We start from the raw sequence: 27604 nt of genomic DNA, 5'->3' as shown, positions 1-27604 counted from the left end.
AGCACTGCAAACAATCATTTAAAGGACACATCAGCTCTCCCACCTATGTGATAATGAAGAGATACTTTTTCTAAATTTATCAAAAATAATCCAGTGATTAAATTATGCCAAAATCAAGTGATAAATTTCTGTAACTGAAGTTCCCCAAATGATCTTCAAAAAAAGTCCCAAGAGCATTATAATAGTACATTCAATGTCCTGTGATATTTAATCAATCTTTTAGTGTCACATTAAGGACTAGAAACTTGTTGTTTCAGCTTTCTAGAGTTGGAGCTTTCTCAAAGTCCTCATCCCCATAAATGCATTTTTCTTTTGTCTTTTTGTTTTTCTTTTTGTTTGTTTGTTTGATCTTCATTGGGTAGCTATCTTGACTTTGGAAAGAAATGGTTATCTATTCCCGGATGTTCCACACCAGTTGGTTATTTATCTCCCTATGTTGCCCAGGCTGGTCTCAAACTCCTAGGCTCAAGGGATCCTCCCACCTCAGCCTCCCAAAGTGTTGGGATTACAGGCATGAGCCACAAAAGGCATTTTTCATTAGTGAGATTAGGCTCACAAAGGTGTCCATAATCCAACCAGGTAATGATTCTAAGGTAACCCTTTAGCAGATTTATTACCATACAATAGATTATGAAGGGGAATTCTACACATACAAATATACAAACACAAATTACCTAATTTATTAATTTACAAAACCCCCAAAAGTTAAACCAACTAAAAAGTTACCACTATCATCATCAGAACATCTTTTCTTTTCTTTTTTTTCTTTTTTTTTTTTTTTGAGACAGAGTCTCACTCTGTTGCCCAGGCTGGAGTAGTGCTGGAGTGCAGTGGTACCATCTCAGCTCACTACAGCCTCCGCCTTCCGGGTTCAAGCGACCCTCCTGCCTCAGCCTCCTGAGCAGCTGAGGCTACAGGCGCGTGCCACCCTGCCCGGATGGTTTTTGTATTTATAGTAGAGACGGGGTTTCACCGTATTGGCCAGGGTGGTCTCGAACTCCTGACCTCAAGTGATCCACCCACCTCGGCCTCCCAAAGTGCTGGGATTACAGGCGTGAGCCACCACGTCTGGCCTCAGAACATCTTTTTTAGCACAAACTCTAAAATTGTTAACTTAATTTTACCAATATTGGTTTCACTAGCTAATAAACAACAGAAAAATCACTTGGCATAAAATGAAAAACTAAATTCCCTACGTCCTCTTTTCATTAAGAGTCTAATTATTCTGAATCACTCTTAGCTAATTACAATTACATACAGCATCACATTCATTTTCCTATCCCTTTAGAACTTTCAGAATTTTAAGACACATAAAATAATACCAGGGATTTTTGTCTACATTCCATTTTATTTTATTCATAGTTTTATTTTCTTCTTACCTGAATTATGAATTTTTAGAAGTTAAACAAGTTCTTTTGAAAGTCAGTTGGAAGCTTATCTATTTGCACCTGAATGTTAGTCATTCATGACATCATAGTTTATTACATCAATTTCTCTCAAATTTGAAAATTTTGACCTGTTCTGTGATCTTTCCTAGTTTTCAAAGTACTATAGTCACCTAACATGCTGCCTAAGACCTACTGGAATGGATAAATGAATGAATGCTTACAATAAATTTTCCTTGAATACAATTAACTTATTTCAATTATGCACTACAATGTTATTTGAAGATACTTTCAGTGGCAATTAGAGCTCCAGTTCAATAATTTACAGTTTTAGCAATGCAAATAGCTATCACGTACAAAGGAATATACATTCCAACATGTCACGACTTACTCCTACTGGGTTGACTGTCAATTTTGAGACTCACACAGATTTCAAAAACATTAAAATATGAAAAATCCTAAACTTTGGAGTTGATTAAATTTTAGTGATTTTATAACCACACAATCTAAGAGTGAATAGAGGAAAGAAATAACAAAAAACAGGAACGCTTTTTTCTTTTAGGTAAAGTTATCAAGCAAGGCATGGTGGTGTGTGCCTGTTGTCCCAGCTACTCCAGAGGCTGAGGCCAGATGATTGCTTGAGCCCATGAATTTGTGAGCAGCCTGGGCAACACAGCGAGACCCCATCTCTTTAAGTTCAGGGGTTCATGTGCAGGCCTGTTACCTAGGTAAACTTGTGTCGTGGGGGTTTGATGTACAGATTATTTCATCACCGAGGTATTAAGCCTAGTACCCATTAGTTGTTTTTCCTGATCCTCTCCCTCCATCCACCCTCCACCCTCCAATTGGCCCCAGTGTGTTGCTCCCCTCTGTGTGTTCATGTGTTCTCATTATTTAGCTCCCACTTATAAGTGAGAACACGCAGTATTTGGTTTTCTTTCCCTATGTTAGTTTGATGAGGATAATGGCTTCCAGCTCCATCTATGTCCCTGCAAAGGACTTGATCTCGTTCTTTTTTACGGCTGCATAGTATTCCACAATGTGTATGTACCACATTTTCTTTATCTAGTCTATCACTGATGGGCATTTAGGTTGATTCCATGTCTTGCTATTGTGAATAGTTCTGCAATGAATGTGTGCATGCATGTGTCTTTATAACAGAATGATTTTACATTCCTTTAGGTATATAGTAATGGTATTGCTGAGTCAGACGGTTTTTGTCTTAGAAGACCCCATCTCTTAAAAAAAAGAAACAATTATTAAACAAAAAAATCAAACTCTAATATCACACAAAAGAATGCAATATGACACTTCTGAATGTCACAAATTTTTCATTTCATGTCTTGGGCTTAAGTGCAGTGTAGGCAATATTTCAGTGGTCTTTAACTTTGTCTGCATATTAGAATCACCCAAAAAACGTTTTATCTTGATCCAGTCAAATACTTTAAATTACTGGGTGTAGGCCTTGGTATTTACTTTGAAGGCTCCCCCAGTGATTTTTCAAGTGCAGTGAGGGTTGGGATTCAGTACAATACTACCTAATGCTGCTACTATTCTCCAACACAAGTATGTAATATTCGAATTAGCCAACAATTATCCTTCTTGATAGTAATATAAACAATCCTCACTTACAAATATTCTCATTAATTTTTTTCTATGCTACAGACTTTGGTTGGTATGTGATCTTTGCCAACTATAACTAATGAGTTAGAAAGAGATGTGGGTTCTGGTCCTGATCTGTCCGTTTATGAACCTATTCTAATTACTCCCACCAGCTAGGCCTGAGTCATTACCTATGAAATGCTGGTATTGGATTAAATATCTAAGACCTTTCCTAACACTGTAACATTATAACCAGGATGTTTTACAAATTAAAAATGAGTAAAATTTTTACTTATTATTCAAATTTATCCAGTTTAGTTCCAGTAGTTGTGACTATTCTCAATAGCCATAGGAATCACGCTAAATTCCATGAAGGTACACAGAATGTATTTCCTCATTAGGAACAATATTCAAAGTTACTGTGAATGGCACAAGATGCTGATGAAATGCCAAAGCAACCACATTTTTTCAGACCTGATGCTACTGTAGCAACAGACATTCATGGGGGAAATGCACTTAGTGAATAATTGTAATTAAAGTATCAATTTAAAAACTTAGGTTTTGTGGTCTCATTAAAGCTATTTACCTTATCTGTGCTTCCTCTATTACCAAATGGACATAATAATAGTACTTACTCCTAGGGTTGTGCGAATGAAATGGTACAATGCATTTAAAGTATTTAGCAGCCAGCCACGGTGGTTCACACCCATAATCCCAGCACTTTCCGAGGCTGGGGCAGGCAGAGAGCTTGAGCCCAGGAGTTTGAGACCAGCCTGGGCAATATGGCAAAATCCCATCTCTTCAAAAAATGCAAAAATTAGCAGGGAGTGGTGGCACACACCTGTAGTTTCAGCTACTTGGGCATCTGAGATGGGATAATTGCTTGAACCCAGGAAGCAGAGGTTGCAGTGAGCAGAGATAGTCCCTCTGCATTCCAGCCTAGGGGACAGAGCGAGACCCCGCACAAAAAAATAAAAATCTAAAAAAAAAAAAAGTATTTAGTAAATGCCTTGAAAACATGTGCTCAATACTTTTTAAAAATCTTTTTTCCCTAGAAACCTGCAAGTATAAAGCCACGTCTGTAAGTCAAGAAAAGCAAAGGAATTTAAAATCAATTATTTTATTTCTATCATCAGGTAATGGAAAGGACTAGGATCCATCTACACCATCAGATGATTTTTGGATGAAGCAATTCTGAACCGGGTAATAGAACTGCTTGGGAAAGCCTAGCTTTTTCTGGAAACAAAAGATTAACATTCGTTCCTTCTCAATCTCAGTGAATACAATATATGATAAATTCCAATGATTTCAAATTTAACTAGCATTCATTACGTTGATGAAACCAACTTACATTTGATTTAAGTGTACAAAAACATTAAGATGAGCACAAACAAGAATAGTATATGCAAGGGTCTACTTTTCACTTCACAATAGACCACAAGGAAGTAATACTTACACTCCTAAAACAGAGGCAGTTACAAATTTGCAGAAACCACAAACTGAAATAATCAGACATATATAAAACAGAGAGAAATTTGGCTAATATTTTAATATCCCAATGAAGAATCTGAAAAACTCTCTCTATGAAGATCATATGGAACCCACTCGTCAACAGAAAAGCCTGCCCATTAATGACACTCCAAGAAGTGTCATGGTGTATGCGATTCACTTTCAAGTCTTCAGCAAACTAAAAATACAGAGGTATGAGACTTAAACAGATAATAGTGAAAGCAAATATGACAAAACAAATCATTATATGATAAACAACCTGTTAACAAAAGAGGGTAGATGGAAAGTATGTGGTGGTTCTTTGCATTTTTTCAGCTTTTCTCTGTGTTGTAAACTCCTATGATACAAAATTTGAAAAGGAAATGAACATACATTCTAAGCTTAAAAGTATAACTGAAATTAGTCTCTTCTCCCCTTAAATAAATATTAAACATATTTCAGTAATAATTATATTTTATTTGAGGATTTTCAATAAACTATAAGACCAATCAATAGAATTGAGATAGACATAGAATTACCTTTGAATATAACAGAAGCTCCTGAATATGAATAAGAAGGGCTTCTTTTGAAGAAAGAAGAGCCCGCTTCCTGGGCTCAGAATTTCTTGTTTCAGCAGCCTGAATTTATTCCATTGGAATCCATCAAAGTATCAAGACCACACAAATTCAGTTAAAGTCAGTCAACTCACAGTAAGCAAAGTTAGTTCTTGGCTTTTCCTTTTTTAACAGGAAGTTGACCTGTAGCTTCCAAATACTTATTAATGATGTCTTCTTGTGTGGATGGTAAACATGGCTGATACCTGCAGTACTCCATTGTGTATTCTCCCTTTCCCTAAGGATTTTTTAAAAAAGAGAATTTTTTTTTTTAAACTATCAAGTAAAGTCATGCAAGGTCAAGATTTTATAATATGATCATTGTGTAGGGTGGTCTTCTGAAGGGTGCTACAGTAAAGTTTAAACTTGCCTACCTCTGTGCATGACCGAAGTTCAGTGGAATAACCAAACATATCATTTAGAGGGACCTGAAAACAAACACAGTAGATATTTTAGCATTGCTTATTGGAAAATATTTGAGAAAAATACAGATGCACTTTAGCCATTTAATTCCTTTAGATTAAGATTTCTGCTCACTACTCTTAGTTTAAAATAATTAAAAGCCAAAGAGAAACATTTTTGTTTTATTCCAAGTGGAAATCCTATTTGAAAATTATTTCATTTGACAGTCGCGACCAGAAACCAAATCTTTCCATTTCATGGAGTGAACACCATTGACAGCCTTCCCTCCTCATCCCCACTCCACTCTGTAGCCCCAGCTTAAGCACTCAGAACTGTTTCTTCTGAGAAAATGTGAATATAACTTTCCTTTGGACACCTTAATGATATACTGAAAGTAGTGTTTTCCAGGAGGCCTTATGAAATGTAATAAACACTTTCTCCCTTGAGATTTAAGTCAAGAAAGGTATAGGCAAGGGAATTAAAAGGGATAAATTAAAGATAACTATGCAAATAAAGCTAAAATGAGAGAGATAATATACATCTTATTTTTCCTTTTCTTTTTAATTTGTCTGTCTGTGCTTATCCAAGAAAGAGAGATAATATACATCTAAGAAAATGACACATTTACAAAAGGTCAAGATAAAATAAATCTTATATTTAACTTCTGCACTTAAGAGTTGCTCTAATAGCAGATTACAGAAAATGCCACATGTATAAAGCCACAAATTCAGCAAGGAAATGTGTCCATTTGCAAAAACAAAAGTTAATCTGGATTTCCTTCTATGGTTAATAAAAGCAGGACTGTCAATGACCAAGAGTACTTACATCTGCATACAGTGTAAAATAGTCCTCAACTCCGTCTTGCCCAGTGATTACCCCATGGCGTCGGTTAATTCCTGCAATTACTTGTCCCTGAAATTCATTTGGACCTACAATTTCCACAGCCATAATAGGTTCAAGAATACATAATGTTGCATTTGCCAAGGCTGGGTTAAAAAAAAAAAAAAGTTCATTAGTCTTCATACAAACTACAACTGTCCAGATATAAAAAAGGGAGAAAGATGCTACTTTCCCAAAGGTACAAACACAAATGGCAAGCTTAAAATATTTGACCTAGACTCATTTTTCCTGTAGTAATAACAGTCACTCTTCTAAATGGAAATTCCAACATTAAATTTTAATATTGGTATTTCCATTATCATATTATTATCCTTAAAACTCATTAAATAGCAGAGAATAATACAAAACGGTCTTAAAACAACATCTGATCAAGTCCTTTACCATCTAAATGATCCAGCTCAGTTAGGTATTCTCTCTGAAAATCGTCAGGGGTAAAGATAATGACTGTTACAAATTTGACCAAGGTAAACCCTTTCTCTTTTTTTTTTTTTTTTTTGAGTCTTGCTTTGTCACCCAAGCTAGAGTGCAATGAGGCAATCTCGGCTCACTGCAACCTCTGTCTCCCAGGTTCAAGCAATTCTCCTGCCTCAGCCTCTGAGTAGCCGGGATTATAGGCGTCTGCTACCACTAATTTTTTGTATTTTTAGTAGAGACAGGCTTTTGCCATGGTCAGGCTAGATAAACCCATTCTTTCTTGTAGTCCCTGGCAGACAGTTATTTTTAATTATAAGAAAATAACTTTTGTCACAGGGCAGGAGGGGACGTGGAGGGTACCCTTCCTATACTCAGAAGCAAGAATCAAGCCACGTCTATGATGTCTTTCCTTTTCTAGTCTGAACAATTTCAACACCTGATTGAGAATGGGAAGACCAAGTTTCTAGTTTTTGCTCTACCTCAAAGAAGTTATATGCCTTTTGGAAAAACACAGTTTGTCCAGGTCTCAAATTTTTTCATCTACAAAATAAGGATTCTGGACTAGATTGGGCCATTTAAACACTAAAACTCAGTGCGTTTGTATTTATTTTTATCCCATTTAATACATAACCAAAACACTTCTTTCTGTTAAAGTGCTAATGTTTAAATGTAACAATATGGAGAGAATATAATAAAACTTCAAACATTTATACTTAATTTGGAAGTTGTGATAGTGACAAATACTTCAGTCTCAGGTTTGTTAAATTATCTCCAAATAAAGGCTTTCACAGAAATGATGACAAGGGTAGTATTTTGTTTAAATATAATCACAGGTTTTCCAGAAGCATCAATTTGATTATAATAAACCAAAACTAAAAATTTTTCTTATATATTCACTTAGTGCTTCTTCTAGAGACAGTTATAGCTTAACTGCAATACTTATGACAACAGGAATGTAATTAGAAATATTTTTAAATTTAAATCATATCCTAGCTCACACCTACCCTCGAATAATTAGTTCTAATGAGTGAATTTTGTTCTGAAAGAGAAATAACTGAACTCAAAGAGGTACTGCAGACTCCTATGCTTCACTGGCTAAGTCCTGCAGAGACCTACATGGACATCTAAATCAGACTAACAATTTTAGAGTGTAGAAACAGTTCTATTCCTTGCATAACTTCTTTACAACAGCAGGGCTTCCTTGGCTCTAAAGCAATGTAATTAATATGAAAAAAAGCACCCAGAAGGAGAGATGTGAGCAGACGTATCTAGATTTAGTTACACATTATCTAATGTTCTCAACAGGATAAGTAATGTAAAACATCTAGATTGTGAAAGGGTAAAGGAAAGGAAAGAGGCAAGTATATGGTGTCCATCACTCAATTATTGAGGACAGCCTTTCTGGTTCTATTTCACATCCCCTTACCCTGCTCCCTTCCTTTTAACTCTCTAAATCTACTCCCCGATTTAGTTCCAAATGAATCTTATCTTTACACATGTCTTCCTCTAATCCTATACCATGAGATAAGATTCCAAAGCCAATTCGCCTGCCATTTTTCAATAGCCACATTGCATCCAAGTCCTAAAAGAAATTTTTCCTCCAGCAGGTCTGTAGTCAAGTCAATTTCACCTTTCAGTTTTAGATTACATCACTGATCAGTCTCATGAACAATATTTAAAATTAGGTTCAAATGAATTCTAGTGTTCATTTTTTAAATCAAGAATACAGGAGAATGTGAACTACAGTTCTTCCAATTTTGATAAGATAAAACATATAATAATAGTATACTATTATAATAACTATAATATCTTATAAGCTATTCTTATATTAAACTCATTTACCAACATTTTCACTGTAAAACTCTAATACGGCATTCAACAGAGGTGTATGTAAAAAAAAAAAGTTGATTTTCTTACTGAGTGTGGCAAGAACTTCCTTTCACCTGACTTTTATATTTTTGTCTTTTTTTATCAGGGCAGAAAAAGCTAATTTTTATTTTTACTTCAAATCTAATGTTTTTAAAAAAAGTTTTAATTTTTAATTGACAAATAATAATTGTATAGGCCAAGCGCAGTAGTGGCTTATAACTGACAGGTGGATCATTTGAGGTCAGGAGTTCAAGACCAGCCTGGCCAACAGGGTGAGACCCTGTCTACTAAAACTACAAAAATTAGCTGGGTGTGGTGGCACGCACCTGTAATCTCAGCTATTTGGGAGGCTGAGGCAGGAGAATCACTTGAACCCAGGAGGTGGAGGTTGCAGTGAGCTGAGATCACACAACTGCACTCCAGTCTGGGTGACAGATAATAATACAATAATAATAAGAATAATTGTACATATTTGGAGGATACAGTGTGATGTTTTCAAGATTTTTGTCTTTCAATCATGGAGAAATAAAAATCAGATGAAGAAACAGTAAGGTAACTTATTTCTCATGCTAGCATCCTGCTTGTTTGCACAGTATATCTTGTAAAAAATAAAACTACTCAGCCAGCCATGGTGGCTCACACTATAATCCCAACACTTTGGGAAGCTGAGGCAGGAGGATCACTTGAGCCCAGGAGTTTATGAGACCAGCCTGGGAAACAAAGTAATACCCCATCTCTACATAAAATAATAATTAAAAAAAATTAGCCAGGCATGGTGGCATGCCCTTGTACTCCCAGCTACTCAGGAGGCTGAGATGGAGAATCACTTGAGGCCAGGAGTTCGAGGTTGCAGTAAGTCAAGATTGTGATACTGCACTCCAGCCTGGGTGACAGAGCAAGACCCTGTCTCAAAAATAGAAAAGTAATCCCAGAAATTTGGAAGGCCAAGGTGGGCAGATTACTTGAGGTCAGGAGTTCAAGACCACCCTGGCCAACATGGCGAAACCCTGTCTCTACTAAAAATACAAAAATTAGCTGGGCGTGGTGGTGCATGCCTATAATCTCAGCTACTTGGGAGGCTGAGGCATAAGAATTGCTTGAAACTGTGAGGTGGAGGTTGCAGTGAGCCAAGATCATACCACTGCACTCCAGCTCCAGCCTGGGTAACAGAGTGAGACTCTGTCTCAAAAAAAAAAAAACCTCAATTCAATTATAATCTAATGTTTTCCCCCTGTACATCTAATAGGCAATTAATCATACTTAATAATATATATACTATACCTAAATAACAAAAAACTAAATGGTACATATTCAACTGTTTAGTTAATATTCATATACATTTTTTCCACAGGAAATATATATACATATATTAATATATTAGCTCCAAATGAATCTTACCCTTACACATGCCTTCCTCTAACCCTAGACCATGAGACAAACAAAGCTCCAAACTTAACTCACCCTGCCATTTTTGGATGGTGCATTGCATCCAAGTCCTGAAAGTAATATTATATATATACATATTTTATATTTTTTAAAGTGGCCATATACATTTTTTTCCACAGGATATATTTATATATGTTATTTGTATTTTTTATATATCTTTTTCCCACAGTATATTATACATATTATATATTTATATATACTTTATATAGTTTACATATATTTTATACTTTGTTACATATTATACACTTTATATATAGTATATATGCATATATAATTTATACATGTATTGTATATAAACACATCTACAAATATATATACATATATAATATATAACATATATATCCTGTAGGAAAACGTATATGGCCACTTTATTTATATATGTATATATATGGCCACATGCATCTGTATTTACTTATATTTAAATGTAGGAGCAGTTAAAAAGGATGAGGCTCCTTGTTGATTGATAACCATATCAATTATCTGGCTTTATGTAACCTCTATTTCCAGGAAAGCTACCAATTTCCAGTAAAGAACCACCATAGAACAATCAGTACTTTCTAATTTGTTTTAACTGTACTTTTAAAAAGTATATAAAGTGATTATAACTAATTTGTCAGTTTAAGGCATACTAAAGTGGTAAACATACAGAGGTAAAAACACAAGTATTTTAATGTGAGTCATACCTAATAAAGTCTCATTTTCTTTGTCATTTTATTTACCTGTTTCCTATTTACACAACCTTCAGACTGTGACAAGATTTCTACATCATAAATTTCAACTGCATTTTTAATAGAGAGCTGATATAAAGGAAACCTCTCTTTCACAGCTGAGAAACTGAAACATAAATGAGGAATCAGCAACTCTCCCCAACCACTGCCCCCCACACCTGATCACAGATGCAAAGTGTGACCAAAAATACCACAAAGTTCAAATTCATACAGAATCAATAAATCCTGATCTACAGAATGTTTAGGAAATACTATGATTAAAGTTTCTACTGTCCACTTTAATCCTCTTTGATAAAGGTATTCTGGAAATATTTTGTGAATTATAATTCTACTGTGTGAAGACACTTGTGGACATTACTAATGTATTTTCACATAAAGGACATGGAAAAGATGACAAAGAGAATGGAATTTTCTGGCTTCAGGAAATGGCTTTGAAGTTCCTTTCTTGAATAATCCTGATGTGAAACTGCTATGTTGTCACTAGCTTTTTTTCTCTTAAAAGCAAAGAATCAGATATGTTTGCAACTGCATAGGTTCTAGTTCATCAGCATTTAAATACAAATATTATTCTGTGAGAAATGTTGACAATTTTAGCAGTTTTGCAAGAAATCTGCATTGTGAATGAGGTTTACCAAATTCTTTCAAAATACTTTGCCATTCTCAAAATGCCTAAAAGCATACAATGTCATAATGAAGAAATTACTTACAAATTTATGGATTTCTTGACATTTGAATAAGTCACTAGAAATAACAAGACTGTAGTTAAGACATCTTTTAAAAATTTCTTAGAATTCTGAACATTTCAGTCTTCTCTATTAAAAACAGAACTTATAAATTATCTATGAATTCAAATACCTGAAAGAAAACCCCAGAGAATGTAGGAGAATACGGTAGTCTTTTAGTTTTGCGAGAAAGAGAATGTAATAATCTACCTTGATCTCAATTCCATAAAGATTTGCCCACTACCTACAATATTCCCTGTGGTGCCTAGGGCTCTGGGTGAAGAAGACTAAAAATAGTGTTGCCTTCTGAGGCTATGATGATCTATCAGGAAAACAGATACACTAAGGTACCCGGGCACAGCATACCTTGTTTAAGAGCACCTTCTCCTGCTCGGATGAAAGAGATTTCATTAGAATCAACCATGTGGTGTGCTCCATCTTGCAGGACAAACCGGAGCCCAGAGAGCTTGTGACCAGAAAGAGGGCCCTTCTCGCAGGCATCTAAAAACCCCTGTTAATGAATGAACACAACTTCTGGAGAGAATGGATTTTACTTGCAGATACATTATCAAGAACCCCAAAATATTTGTGTTCAGAAGTGTACGTTTTTATGTGTGCTGTATTTCACCCCTCAAAGGAGAATTTTTTAAAAATGTTTAACAACTTTACTATTGTTTTTTAACTTTTAAGTTCAGGGGTACATGTATAGGTTTGTTACATAAGTAAACTTGAGCAATGAGGTTTGTTGTATAGATTTTTTCATCTTTCAGGTATTAAGCCTGGTACCCATTAGTTATTTTTTCCTGATCCTCTCCTTCTCACCCTTCACCCTCTAATAGGCCCCAGTGTGTGTTGTTCCCCTCTATGTATCCATGTGTTCTCATCATTTAGCTCTTTTATAAGCAAGAACATGTGGTATTTGGTTTTTTACTCCTGAGTTAGTTTGCTAAAGATAATGGCCTCTAGCTCCATCCATGCCCCTCCCTGCAAAGGACATGATATTGTTCTTTTTTATGGCTGCATAGTATTGGTGTGTATGTACCACATTTTCTTTATCCAGTCTATCATTGATGAGCATTTAGGCTGATTCCATGTCTTTGCTATTGTAAACAGTATAACTTTACTATTTAAGTTTTATTACTGTGGCATTTAGATGAACAATTCCTTGGAAAAGCATATTAGTTAAGGGCATAAGCTGGTTTGAAAGCAAGGCTTAGAGTGCTAACAGTCACTTTCTCATAACCTCATCTGCAGGAATTACTCAACTCAATTATTCATAACACATCATAGAGACAGCATGATCTTAATTTAACAATGAGGAAACAGTGGAAAGGCAAAACTAAGAAACTCCCTAAAAGAAAACCCCCACCAAAATTGGTGTTTATTCACTAGCTGTGTCTTGAGCCCCATACTGCATACCTCTAACTGCTTTGCCTCATTGGTAGATCACTACATTATAGCTCTGGTGTTACAAAATGTCAGTAAGAACTAGAATTAAAGAGTAATTCACCATTTTTTCAAATCTAATTATTTTTTTAAAAATAGCTTCGTTGAAGTATAACTGATATACAATAAACTACACATATTTAAAGAGTACCATTTGATGAGCTTGCAATTTTTATTAATTCAGTCACTTAACAAATACTTGTAGAGCTCCTACCACTTAAGTTAGTTTTTCTCGGCAACACAATAACATGGCTGCACAGATAGCACAAAATATTTCTTGACATTTCAAAACTGTAAGTTATATTTGCTGTAAAATATCTAAGTTCTCCTTCATCTACATTCATCTTAGTAGATGTAAGAATTTAAAGTGTGTGAATGACAAAATATTGTCTTGAAATAGAATACATTAATCACAAAAAAAAATGCTCCACCACTGAAATCAAAACTATAACCTGTTAATAAGATCTTCTAAGTCAAAAGGTTAAAAACAAAAACTGGCCAGGCACACCGGCTCACGCCTATAATCCTAGCACTTTGGGAGGCCAATGCAGGCGGATCATGAGGTCAGGAGATCGAGACCATCTTGGCTAACACGGTGAAACCCCGTCTCTACTAAAAAAATACAAAAGATTAGCCGGGCGTAGTGGCACGTGCCTGTAGTCCCAGCTACTAGGGAGGCTGAGGCAGGAGAATGGCGTGAACCCGGGAGGTGGAGCTTGCAGTGAGCCGACATTGCGTCACTGTACTCCAGCCTCGGTGACAGAGCGAGACTCGGTCTCAAAAAAAAAAACAAAACACAGTCTATGTGAATTAATTAAGGGTTTACAACATTTTTTTTTTTTCTTTTTTCTTTTTTCCGTTTTGGAGACAGGGTCTTACTGTCACCCAGGCTGGAGTACAGTGGTGCACAGTTCACCACAGTCTCTATCTTCTGGGCTCAAGCAATTCTCCCCTCCCACCTCAGCCTCCAGAGCAGCTGGGACTACAGGTGTGTGCCACTACACCAGGCTAATTTTTTTTTCTATTTTCATTTTTCTGTAGAGATGGAGTTTCAGCATGTTGCCCAGGCTGGTCTCAAACTCCTGGGCTCAAGTGTTCTGCCCACCTCAGCATCCCAAAATGTTAGGATTACAGGCGTGAACCATCGTGCCCAGCCTACAACAGTCATAAAGCAAATGACCTGGAAAGTGAACAAAACACCCCTCACACGTGCAAAGCATTTCTCCAAGGAAATGTCACATAGTCTTATCTGATCCTCAATTTTGTGAGGGGTGCAGGTTTAAGTATTTTCTCTCAGTTTACAAATGAAGAAACTGTTCTCAATACTGATTTACCAAAGCATATTAATCAGTAGCAGAAATGAGACAGTAGCACCCAGGTGTTGGGAATCTAAAGAATGATCATTCAGCTACAATAGTACACATAAAACTCTTACAAATCACTAAGAACTACTACAAATTTTAATTGCTGATTACAATACAGTAGTTTCAATTTATTAAGAAAAATACAACTATGATTCAGAAACATAATAATTTCCCATCATTGTCACAGCATGGATTTATAGCTCTTCTCCTTAATGAACTAGACATTCTAAATCAGATGGAAAGCCTAACAATCAGAGAAACAGGAATGTAACTAAAACAAACCGTGATAGACAACATGATGGAAGATAAAGTATGATTTAATACCTGATAAACTGTTTTTAGTAAGTAAAAATGCAAAAACGCTTTTTAAAAAATTTACCTTTTCTACAGCAGGCACAAACTGCTTTGGAATATTTGATCCGAATGTTTCATCTGAAAACTCCAATTTAGTGTAGTCCTCTGGGTCCAGAGGCTCCAGGACACCTATTACTTTTCCATACTGGCCTGCACCACCTGATTGTTTTTTATGTGTAAACTCAAACCTGAAAGTGATTTAGGAGAAAAAAAAAAAAAGGAGCATTATGTAATTACAAAATAAGTAACCCCTATTAATTTAAAAGAACACATTTGATTATTTATTTATTATCATGGTCTTTTTATAAAAGTTTACTGTAGATTTTAAAAAGAACCCTCTCTTTTCTGTTTTTACTTAAAGTGAGGGTGGGATATACTACCCAAGGTAATACACAGATGAATTTCACAAATAAAAAAGTAAAAGTCGAGTAATTAAAAGAAAAAGGTCAGTCTACGGTTCTTGTTCTAATAACCTACATTCCGAAGACCTTGCCCATTTCCCTGGAACACAGTGTTCTTTCTTTAAATCTCTGTAACCAAAGACTTGAAAATAGGACCTTTGATGGCTAAGTTAATTTATTCAGATAGTTCCTATTTGATGTTATTCCTTGGGCATCATAGACTCAGGCAATACAAGAAAAGGGATTTCCAAGTGAAATAATTAATACCTGAAAATGATCGGTGGCAAAATGATAGAGACTAACATAAGTCAGTCATTCAAAAGACACAAAAAGATACTTAAACACAGGTCAGTGTTTACTTCAAACCACTAATGGCAACATTAATATGACAGAATAAGCACTTTACATACATACTAAAGATATGTAAACACAGGCTACTGTTTCACTGGAAAAATCATTTCATGAGTGTCTACTGTTTGCAAGGCATTTCTTCCTTTAAATTGAAATCTTCCTCAAGACTACAAGATGGAAGAGGCCAGCTGCTTTCAAAATTATTAGCAGGTAAGAAAATGGACATTAATGAGTGTGCATTCCTGCATACAAATCTGAGAGTGGTTTGGAAAAAGGAAATATCAATATTTGCCTGTTCTAAGCTGTTAGGAGATGCCAGCTTACAACAGGCAAATTTCCAAAACTGTGGAACGCTCTCATATTCTCAAGTATACACAACGGTTTCTATGAGACATTTTAAATCATGTTTTCAATTTGTCAACAATATAACATCTATACAAGCGTACTCTAGATCTGTGATGTCTATATGGTAATAACTAACCATGGCTGTTTACATTTAAATTAAAAGATTTCCATCACTGCCCCAAGTTCTACTGGGCAGCACTGCTCTAAAGGACCAAATCACAAACAAGTAACTCCACACAGTTTCAGGAACCATATCTGAATTTATAATCAAGAGAGTGTCAAACAACAGAATACTTCTGTGCCAGGCTTATGTTAAGTACCTTATATGGATTGTCTTACTTGTTCTTTACCACAAACCCATGAAGTAGGTATTATTTTTATCACCATTTTACAGATGAGAAACCTGAGGGACAGAGAGACTAAGTAACTTGCCCAATGTGACAGAGCATTAAGTGGCAGAGTCAGGATTTGCTCTAAAACCAAGGATCTTAAACATTCTTCTAGAAGGCTAATACAAAAAAGATATAAACTAACTTACAAACGCTGGGGTTAGTTTATTCACTTCAAAAGCTAACAGACGGTGCTACAAGAAGACAGATTTTGCAGTAGTTTAGAAAAAGTAACGGTAGAAGAACTAAGACTGCGTGACAGGCAGCTAAACAGAAATGCTGAAGGTGAAAGAAATGTCACATTATGAAAGACAATTTCATTTTGGCAAAACATCATCTGTCACATTAAAATGAATGTTGATTAGAATTGTTGGGTGGGGGGGGATTGAGGGAAGAGAAATTACCGATTGGGTACAATGAATATTATCTGGCAGATGGTTACACCAAAAGCCCCAGACTTCACCACTACCCAATATATCCATGTAACAAAACTACACCTGTACCCACTCAATCTATTTTTTTAATCAAAAAAAAAAAAAAAAAAAAAAAAAAAAATTACGTCAGGGCCACATTGTTTTCAACAACAAAAAATATATATATATGTAAGAATTGTGTTGGCTTTGTTGTTTACCTCAAATTTGCAGATTTGTTTTGACTTCAGAGTCATAACAAAGTTGCAAGCAATGGGCATTTCTAGTAATTATGTTTTTAAGAGAGCCTAAATTGGTATGTATACTTTTAAATGCCTATTATCTCACAACCAGTGTTACTAGCTTTGATATACAGAGATGGTGACTGCATTCATAAGGCTTCAAAATGGTGACTTGAGGAAGCTCACATATTGTATTTCTCACTACTGGTGGCAACACACGAGATATTAACTAGCGTGAAATCTAAAATTTCATTATCAGCAAAAAGCTCTGAGTTATCAGAATGTACTCAGCCACTTTCCTGGACACTATCAGCAGAGGACCTATTCAAAAACCTCACACACACAACGACAACCTAAGAGGCTGGCTTACAGATACATGACTCATCAAAAGGAAAAAAAAATAGGAGAAAAAAATTCCTCCAACTTCTTAGAAAAGGCCTTAAGAGAAGAACTAACCATTTCATCCTTTAGTTACTTTATAGTTGCTGGCTAATATAACTAGAAAAGATGAGAAATGCTATATTGCTATTAATTTTTTTAAAAGCTACATAGTCCAAAGAAACACTGTATTTATAAATTAAAACAGTTTATGAGGAAGACAGTACATTACAAATACATTTTTGTTCACTTTCTTTTTCAAAGCATCACAACATACAGGCATATCTTGGAGGCATTGTGGGTTCAGTAACAGACCACTGCAATGAAGCTAATATCACAATAAAGCAAGTCACACAAATTGTGTTCCTAGTGATTACAAAAGCTGTATGTTTACACGATACTGTAGTCTATTAAGTATGCAATAGCATTATGTCTAAACAAAAATCCCACCACACATATCTTAATTAAAAAATACTTTATTGCTAAAAAATGTTAACAATCATCTGAAACTTCAGCATCAGAATTAGGAGTAGACACTGAAGGTCTAGGAGCCTAGAGGGTCTTAGCTTGATGCTGATGGCTACTAACTGATCAAGGTGGTGGCTGCTGAAGGTTGAGGTGGCTGTGGCAATTTCTTTTAAAATGTTTTTTAGAGATGAGTCTCTCTATTGCCCTAGTTGCCCAGGGCTGGTCTCAAAGTCCTGGCCTCAAGTGATCTTCCTGCCTCAGCCTCCCAAGTAGCTGGAATTAAAGGTGTGAACCACTTCACCCAGTCACATGACAATTTCTTAAGACAAGACAACAATGAAGTTGGCCCCACTGATTGACTTTCCCTTTCACAAGACTTCTCTGTAGCATGTGATGCTGTTTGAAAGGATTATATCCATAGCAGAGTTTCTTTCAAAACTGGAGTCAATCATCTCAAACCTTGCCACTGCTTTATCAACCAGGTTTACCTCTTGTTATAATTTTAACAATGTTCGCAGTGTCTTCAACAGGAGTAGATCCCATCTCAAGAAACTACTTTCTTTGCTCATCCATAGAAGAAGGAACTCCTCATCTGCTCAAGTTTGAACATGAAATTGTAGGACTTCAGTCACATCTTCAGGCTCCACTTCTAATTCTAGTTCTCCTGCTATTTCCAATACATTCACTGTTACTTCACCCACTGAAGTCTTAAACCTCTCAAAGTCATCCATGAAGGTTGGAATCAACTTATTCCAAACTCCTGGTAATGTTATTTTGACCTCCTCCCAGGACTCACAAATGTTCTTAATGTCACCTAGAATGGTGAACCCTTTCCAGGTTTTCAATTTACTTTGTCCAGATCCATCAGAGGAATCAACCTATGGCAGCGATCACCTTACAAAATGTATTTCTTAAATAGTAAGACTTGAAAGTCAAAATTACTCTTTGATCCAGGGGTTGCAGAATGAATGTTGTATTAGCGGGCACGGAAACAATATTAATCTCTTTGTACATCTCCATCAGAGCTCTTGTGTGACAGGTGAATTGTCAATGAGCAGTAATCTTTTGAAAGAATCGTTTTTTTTCTAAGCAATGGATTTTAAACATTCAGTAAGCCATGCTGTAAACAGATGTGCTGTCACCCAGGCTTTGTTATTCCATTTGTAGAATATAGGCAGAGTAGATTTAGCATAATTATTATGGGCCCTAGGATTTTGACAATTGGAAAGGGGCACTATCTTCAAACTTAGTCACCAGCTGCATTAGCCCCTAAGAAGAGAGTCACAGCCTGTCCTTTGAAGATTTGAAGCCAGGCACCAACTTCCCTACAGCTATGAAAGTCAAAGATGGTATCTTCTTCCAAAAGAAGGATGTTTCATCTACATTGAAAATTACTGTTGTTTGACTGGGCGTGTGGCTCATGCCTGTAATTCCAGCACTTTGGGAGGCTGAGGTAGGTGGATCACGAGGTCAGGAATTTGAGACCAGCCTGACCAATATGTGAAATTCTGTCTCTACTAAAAATACAAAACTTAGTCAGGCATGGTGGCGGATGCCTGTAATCCCAGCTACTCGGGAGGCTAAGGCAGGAGAACGGCTTGAACCCAGGAGGCAGAGGCTCACTACAGTGAGCTGAGATCATGCCACTGCAATCCATCCTGGGCAACAGTGAAACTCCATCTAAAAAAAAAAAAAAAGAAAAGAAAAAAAGAAAATCTGTTGTTTCGTGTAGCCAACATCATCAACGATCCTAGGAGATCACTGATCACTACCGCAGCTTCCACATCAGCACTTGCTGCTTCACCTTTCACTTTTACATTACAGAGATGGCTTCTTTCCTTAAACCTCATGAACCAGCATCCGCTAGCTTCACACTTTTCTTCTGCAACTTTCTCACCTCTCTCAGCCTTCATAAAATTGAACAGAGTTAGAGCCTTGCTCTGGATTAAGCTTTGACAGAGAGAGAGACATTTGATATAAGATGATAGGCAAGCAGACAGATGGTATTTAAAGGCAAAGTCAATCAGAACCCCCAAATCCCAGGAGACAATAATAAACATGAAACTGGGGCCCAAGTCCAGAATCCAGATTTACTGCGGAATCTACATAATTGGAAAAAAAGAGACCTCAAGAGTCTCGGGTGTGTGTGTTACTACCAAGTTAAAGGTCCTGGCCAGGCGCGGAGGCTCATGCCTATAATCCCAGCCCTTTGGGAGGCCAAGGCAGGTGGATCACCTGAGGTCAGGAGTTCGAGACCAGCCTAGCCAACATGGTGAAACCCTGTCTCTGCTAAAAATACAAAAAACTAGCCAGGCATTGTGGTGGGCACCTGTAATCCCAGCTACTCTGGAGGCTGAGACAGGAGAATCGCTTGAACTCAGGAGGCGGAGGTTGCAGGGAGCTGAGATTGCACCATTGCATTCCAGCCTAGGCAACAAGAGTGAAACTCCGTCTCACAAAAACAAAACAAAACAAAAAAACAGCTGTTAAAACAGCTAATACACAAGGGAAAAAAAAGGCCGGGTGTGGTGGCTCACGCCTGTAATCTCAGCACTTTGGGAGACTGAGGCGGGTGGATCACCTGAGGTCGGGAGTTCGAGACCAGCCTGACCAACATGGAGAAACCCTGTCTCTACTAAAAATACAAAATGAGCTGGGCATGGTGCCACATGACTGTAATCTTCAGCTACTTGGGAGGCTGAGGCAGAAGAACTGCTTGAACCCAGGAGCAAAGGTTGCAGTGAGCTGAGATCGCACCATTGCACTCCAGCCTGGGCAACCAGAGCGAAACTCTGACTCAAAAAAAAAAGGTCCCAATCCAGGCAGCGAAGACCTTGGCCAAACCTTGGTAGAATCTCCAAGTTATCCTAGCCCAATTAGCCTAAGACCACCAAGGATAAACCTGTACTTCTACAAAGTCAGGTTTATAGACCCATTTCAATGAGGGAGACCACATACCAGAGAGAGTAATTTGTATAAGTTTAGTTTTTAAGTTTATTTTAATCCTTGAAGTAAAATATTCAAAATGACTCAAATTGGAAGCATGGTATTACATTAAAACTTCATCATTTTAAGATTAGTAAAGGAGAGGGGTACAGGCGCATTTTTTTTCTCCTGATCCAAATTACATAATCCCCCAATTTAATATTATAGTTTGCAGATTCTCATACTTTGATTTGGGCAGAACTGGTCCAAAACCCACAAAGAGCTAAGGACGAGAAAGCCTCTTCCTGGACTCTCACAAGGGGAAGGGAAATGAAGGAATCGAATCACTACCTGGAGTGCCTGTGCACCTTGCCCTGTCAGGGACACTGCGTGCGATGTATACGGAAGTTGCATTCCAGTATGCAAGCGAAGCAACCAGACTTTTTTTCCATGGACAGGAAACTGGAGGCTTCAGAGACGTCCTACATAAGCGAAGGCCAAAAAGCCCCACCCTGCACTTCTATAAAGGTTAATGAAAGGAAAGACGCAATCCCAGAGAACCTAGCCCACTGACTCCCTCCCCACACCTCCAACTGCTGGTGCCTGACAGCATGCTGGCCTCTCTTCCAGTAGGAACCGGCAGGCGGAGTAAGGAAGGCCGCTGCTGGCAGTAGCGGGGCGGGGCCTCAGAAGCAGCCAGCCCAGGGAGCTGGGACGGAGAGAGCCTGAGCCCAAGCAGCAGCTTCCGGAGTCGGAAGTTGCTGAGAAAGAAGACAGACTGAAGGAGCTTGCGACTTTTTCGCCTCGGCAACCGGACCCAGCAGCAAGCAGGACGGGTGGCGCTCTTCTACTGGTCCCGTTAAGCCTCAGCAGCCCAAGCCCTGAAGTCACTGCTCTAACAGAATGGAAATCCCGCCGACCAACTACCCAGCCTCCAGGGCAGCCTTGGTGGCACAGAACTACATCAACTACCAGCAGGGGACCCCCCACAGGGTGTTTGAGGTGCAGAAGGTCAAACAAGCCAGCATGGAGGTGAGTTTAGCAGGGGGTGGCGCGCAGCGGGGGCTTCAGGATTGCGCTCCCTCCACTGACCCGAGGTCTCAGCCTTTGTGTGCAGATACTCCACGCCACCCCCTACCCACCTTCTGTTTTAGGACACACTGCTGGTATCTGGTCTTGAGATATTAAGGTTTCTGGGGGAATGTCTATACTACAGTCTCTGCAGACAGCCCGGGACTGTTTTCATCTTAAGGCAGAGACAAAGTTTTTACACGCACAGTTACAGGAAAATGGGAAAACGCTCTAAGTAATGGGGCAGCACTTTCCTTAAGTGTAACCTGTAGGAACCATTCGAAAGACTCTTAAGGCTGCCACGTTTCTCATCTGCTACTCTGATCTGGACCAACAAAAGCTCCCATCTTCCAAATGACTCTCTATTGCCTACATTTTAAGACAAATCCTTATTAGACCCTTTGACCAAAATGAAGGAGGAAACAAATAGCAAGAGAAACCGACAAAGTCAAAGAATAAAAGCACTGTGGGCTGACGCTGGCCTTTAGCCACCCAAACACCACTACCACATGACTGCCTTAAAAGATGTGCGCCCTCTGCTAAAGGCTTGAGTTAAATGTTTAAGGCCTCAGCAATCACTAACGACGTTTGTTTTCATTTTACTAAAATCCACTGGATTTCAGATTATCCCTTATTTATCTGACAGAATTTTAACTGCTAACAGTCTTTAAGAGCTGACAGACCGTAGATCTTATTTTGAAACTGGACCAGATAACATAATTAGGTATAAATTTTCAACCAGTATTTTGATTTAAAAGTGAAACTCATTTCTTAGTCTTATAAAATTTGTTAATCATTTTGCAGTTCCACTAATATACAAGTAAAAACAATACTTAATTGTATTAAGTCTCCAATTGCTTTGCAGTAATCTGCCTCAAAATGAAATTCACGTTCATTGAACATTATTTGGAGGGTACACTGAGCTTTATGAAAAATCTTTTCAAAGATGACACTATTTGTCATCTTTAGAATTAAACACTGTTTCAAAATTTATGTAGAGACTTTAAGATCACAGATCCAGAGGTTAAAGTCTTTTGATGATTGAAAGTGAGCTGTGCCCAATTTGTATGCTTTTATCCTACCCTTTTGTTTTCATCCAAAATAAACCTGACAGGGGACTTGCTAGATTAGATGTTACATTCATGGTGACATGCCTTTTTCAAGATCTAAGGCTTTCACCATTCCCCTTCAGCCAGCCCCTCCAACCAAATGAGATGGATGCTTCTAACAATGCAAGTATAATGTTGTTATAATATTTTCTTGTCTCCATTACATTTGTTTAATTTTAGGATATTCCAGGAAGAGGACATAAGTATCGCCTTAAATTTGCTGTTGAAGAAATTATACAAAAAGTACGTCAATTTTTTTTTCTTTTTTCTTTGAGACAGGGTCTCTATCACCCAGGCTGAAGTGCAGTGGTGGAACATGGCTCACTGCAGCCTCAACTTCGTGGGCTCAGGCCATCCTCCTACCTCAGCCACCCCCAGTAGCTGGGACCACAGGTGCATGCCACCACACTTGGCTAATTTTTGTGATCCTCCTGCCTCTGCTTCCCAAAGTGCCAGGATTACAGGCATGAGCTACCATGCCCAGCCAAAATGTTCTTATTAAATCAAATTTAATTCTAAATATTCCAGATCATTTTTGCTGATCAAATCCATAACACTGATTAGTTTTACCTCTTTTTAAAAAGTTGTTGTGAAATCCCTGCCTCTAAAAATTACCATATGGGCAAAGTTTACAAGGATCAGTTCTTTACTATCGTTGGGTATTCCTAGGTATGTGAATTATTTCTACCAACCTACACAGAAAAAGACTATATACTTCAGTTCAAATGAATTTCCTTACTCTTAGGGCAATCAGCACTTATGCCTAATATAAATGAGTGAAGTAATTTACTCCCCAATCAATCACTTTCTTACGTCTGCTTTTCTCATTCTGTTTTTCATTGGGTTTTTAGAGAAATAATGTGTTCTTAGATATTCACAAGCAATAGAATGCCAGCTGATACCACCATTCATATAAAGATCCTCCAGTAATAAGGAAGGGAAATTTTAAAGATTATACACAACTGTCAAATTAGTAATGAGACAAACTTCAAAGAAAGCAATGGCAATCTGTACCACAGCCATCTTGAAATTTTAAAAAGCTTGCCTTTCTGTTGAGCATAATTCATAAGGAGATTCATTAAAAGGCATCTGAGCTGCTAGACAGCCATCTTTACAAAGCATAACCCAATGCTATAATCTTCTAATTTTATATCCAGACACAGACTGCTGCATCTGCATTTGAAAAAAATTATGTTATTTCAGGAGCAAGGAGTAAGAGTAATGGAAAAACTTTAAAAGTAACCAGAGTCTTGAGTTGGTATATAAAGTCAGACTAAAATCTGGCCTTGCAAGTGGACACCCCATTAATACTGAGATATATTCAGTTTTAAGACTAGACTTTACAAGATCATTTATAAGGTAAGTTACCTATTTTAGGGTACTCACATGATAAGTATAGAATATTAATAGGCCAGGCCCAGTTAGATACCTCTGAAAACATGCACTCTGAAGTCTAGTCTAAAACAACACCATTAGGGGCCTATGCTTTAAATCATATCTCAAAGATGATAATTAATAATGAATAGCCTCCTGTATATAAGGATCTTTTGCTAAATTTCAAACAGCAAGTTAAGGTGAACTGCACAGCTGAAGTACTTTACCCTTTAATGGGACAAGAAACTGCACCAGAAGTCAACTTCACATTTGAAGGAGAAACTGGAAAGAATCCAGATGAAGAAGACAACACATTTTATCAAAGACTCAAGTCGATGAAGGAACCACTAGAAGCACAAAATATTCCAGGTATATACATAAATATGGCATGAAAATCATTTGTTTGTTTCAACTTTAAAATCAATCTCAATTATCTATGCTTAAAATTGTTAGTTGCTAAGTATGTTAGAAACATGCAGGCTTTTGCAAAAATACTCATCTCCAATCTAATCCAACAAAAAAGAGGCCTCAGAAATTTCATAGATCCATAGCTTAATTAAATTATTTTCTGCACACATTTGAAGGAAACTAAGACATGATTTAGAATTTACATTTTGTTTTAAAAGGTTAATACTACATATATAATTATCATATAAATGTTTCTCCTACCAGACAATTTTGGAAATGTATCTCCAGAAATGACGCTCCTTCTACATTTAGCCTGGGTTGCCTGTGGTTATATAATATGGCAAAATTCTACCGAAGACACATGGTATAAAATGGTAAAAATTCAAACTGTCAAGCAAGTGGTAAGTAGTTTCTATAAAATACACTATTAATGGGGTTAATATTTATCAAAAGTATTGTAATTCATAATTCGATAAACAGTATCCCTATAGTCATTTTGTATTTAATAGCAAACCTGGGATTTCAAAGGGGAGGTCAGTTACAATCAAGATTAGAGAAGGTGAAGAATTGTAGCAAGAGTCCAAAGCAACAGTAACTGGTCTAAAAAGTTGTTTGATTTGGCTGAGAGATGCAAACCACAGGCCTCCTGTGCCTCAAACTTGCCTAATAACTGTGCTTGGTTAGTTGCATTCTCTGGGAACATACTGACTAGGAAGCATAACAATAGCAAGGCAAAGCCAAGGATTTCAATGAAACACTTTCTATTAACACACAGTATCTAGACTGCACTTTGCAAAAGCATCATGGTAATTGTAGCTTTTAATCTTTCAGGTTAGTCAAGTCAGATTTAACTATGATACTTTACTCAAACCCTCTTCTAGAACAAAAAGGTTTAGAGAGTTTTATTAGTAGCAGCAAGATAGAATCCCAGGTATACAATATACAGTCAGGTCTCTCTGTCCATGGGTTCTGCATCCATGGATACAAACAACTGAGAATCAAAAATATTTGGGGTAAAAAATGGATGGTAGCATCTGTACTGAACATGCACAGGTTTTTTGCTTGTCATGATTCCCTAATATAACAACTATTTACATAACATTTAGATTGTATTCGGTATTATAAGTAATCTAGAGATGATTTAAAGTATATGAAAGGGTATGCATAGGTTATATGGAAATACTACACTGTTTTATGTCAGAGACTTAAGCATCAGTGGATTTTGGTATCTGAGGGGAATCCTGGAACCAGTGCTCCATGGATACTAAGGGACAATTGTAATGACTCTCCTCACCTTTAATCTGCTCTATAAAGATCCTCAGGGCCACTTTTTATGGCAGTCACAAGCAAAGCTGTGCTTTCAGAAGAGGAAAGTCTTGAGTTATAATCCGACATTTAGCTTTTATGCTCAGCTTAATACAGACTATTTCCCTTAGCAATCTAAGTTTTGTGTTCAACTTACTATAGTCATGCCATACTGAAACTTTTTTTTCCCTCTACTGTACAGTACAGAAAAAAGCTTAATTACACAATCACATAACTATACTCACTACATTTTATTATTCTCAGGTGTTCTGGTTTCATTTGTTTGTTTGTTTGTTTGCCTGTTTTTGAGACAGGGTTTCACTCTGTTGCCCAGGCTGGAGTGTACTAGTGTGATCATGGCTCGCTGCAGTCTCAACTTCCCAGGTTCAGGCGGTCCTTCCGCCTCAGCCTCCCAAGTGGCTGGGAGTACAGGCGCACACAGCCATGCCTGGCTAATTTTTTGTTTCTTCTCATAGAGACGTGGTTTCACTGTGTTTCCCAGACTGTTCTTAAACTCCTAGGCTCAGGCAAGTTGCCTACCTCGGCGCCCCCGAAGTGCGGGATTACAGGTGTGAGTCACTGTGCCTGGCCTTATTTTTCAGTTTTCAAAAAGAAAATTTCTATTGTAAAATTGTATTATTTCAATGTAAACACCCATTGCTACAGTTTATCCCATAAATTATGCTTTTCTGTACAATGGAAACACGAAGGGTTCTTAAATAACAAGCTACACTTGGTAATTCTCTTAAGTAGCTACCACAACTTGGAAACTAAAAACAGGTAAACATTTTTTGGGGAACAAATATAAAATCATGATTTTAAAATGAATCTTGAAAGAACACTTTATTTAGTGTAAGAGAATAGATTTTCTGTCACATTAAACTGAAATTCTGACATTCAATTTTTATTTTTACCTAAATATAAATATTATATTCATCTACTAATCAAAGATGATTTTCAAAATTAAATGTAATTTTTTGCCAATGATATTAAGTTTTAAACAACAGGTTTTTATTTTTTGTCACAGCAAAGAAATGATGACTTTATTGAATTAGACTACACCATTCTACTTCATGATATAGGATCTCAGGTAAAGTATAATTTACCTTTATTTGATGCCATTCTGAAAACTGAGACTCCCTGTATTGCCAAAGTATGCTTTATTAATTTTGACTCTAAATCAGAATTCATGTAAATCCAGATAGGCACCATATTTCAGTATATTATAGCTGTAGCAATTTAACAAAAGTACTATTCTTTGCGAAGACTGTTTTATCTCTAACAAAATATAAACCCAACTACATTTTCCTAAATGTTTTCTGAATTTTATCATGGCATTAATTTTCTTCACTTGCAGGAGATTATTCCCTGGCAAATGCAAGTTCTCTGGCATCCACAATATGGCACTAAAGTAAAACATAACAGCCGTCTGCCAAAGGAAGTACAACTGGAATAAACAAAAACCCTAACACTGGAAGTGTAAACATGTCTATTAATGATGTATATGCCAATTTCACTGGCATCTAGCTTATGAGGTCAAATAATCCCAAAGTGTCACTTTATATAAATGTCTTGATTATGGTATAGAACTTTATAGATTCATAATACAAAGTATCCCTATATAAAAATGTCTTTAAGACAGTAATAGTGGTATGTATATCCAAAATAAAAAGCTTCAATTTCAGCCTCATAAT

At 37.0% G+C, this 27604-nt stretch overlaps 2 protein-coding genes across 2 annotated transcripts in view; one reads left to right on the top strand and one right to left on the bottom strand.

Moving 5' to 3' along the window:
* Positions 1-4091: 4091 nt before the first annotated feature.
* GFM1 (G elongation factor mitochondrial 1) overlaps positions 4092-27604 on the bottom strand; it is a 45138-nt gene continuing 21625 nt past the window's right edge. The window contains exons 14-18 of the mRNA XM_050779848.1: positions 14760-14922; positions 11937-12081; positions 6317-6477; positions 5464-5517; positions 4092-5327 (exon numbers count right to left, since the gene is read on the bottom strand). Coding sequence (XP_050635805.1) covers positions 5196-5327; positions 5464-5517; positions 6317-6477; positions 11937-12081; positions 14760-14922 — 655 coding nt within the window. The 3' untranslated portion in view covers positions 4092-5195. The remainder of the gene's footprint in view (positions 5328-5463; positions 5518-6316; positions 6478-11936; positions 12082-14759; positions 14923-27604) is intronic.
* Positions 21335-27600, top strand: LXN (latexin). The gene is made up of 6 exons (XM_050779891.1): positions 21335-21675; positions 23004-23066; positions 24389-24566; positions 24870-25006; positions 26938-27000; positions 27268-27600. The coding sequence occupies exons 1-6, from the start codon at positions 21547-21549 to the stop codon at positions 27364-27366; spliced, it is 669 nt and encodes a 222-aa protein (XP_050635848.1). The 5' UTR covers positions 21335-21546; the 3' UTR covers positions 27367-27600.

Source organism: Macaca thibetana, chromosome 2 (genome assembly GCF_024542745.1).
Source record: "Macaca thibetana thibetana isolate TM-01 chromosome 2, ASM2454274v1, whole genome shotgun sequence".
Taxonomy (NCBI): Eukaryota; Metazoa; Chordata; class Mammalia; order Primates; family Cercopithecidae; genus Macaca; species Macaca thibetana.
The sequence above is the reverse complement of the archived record's forward strand: the minus strand, read 5'-3'. Positions and strand labels throughout refer to the sequence as shown.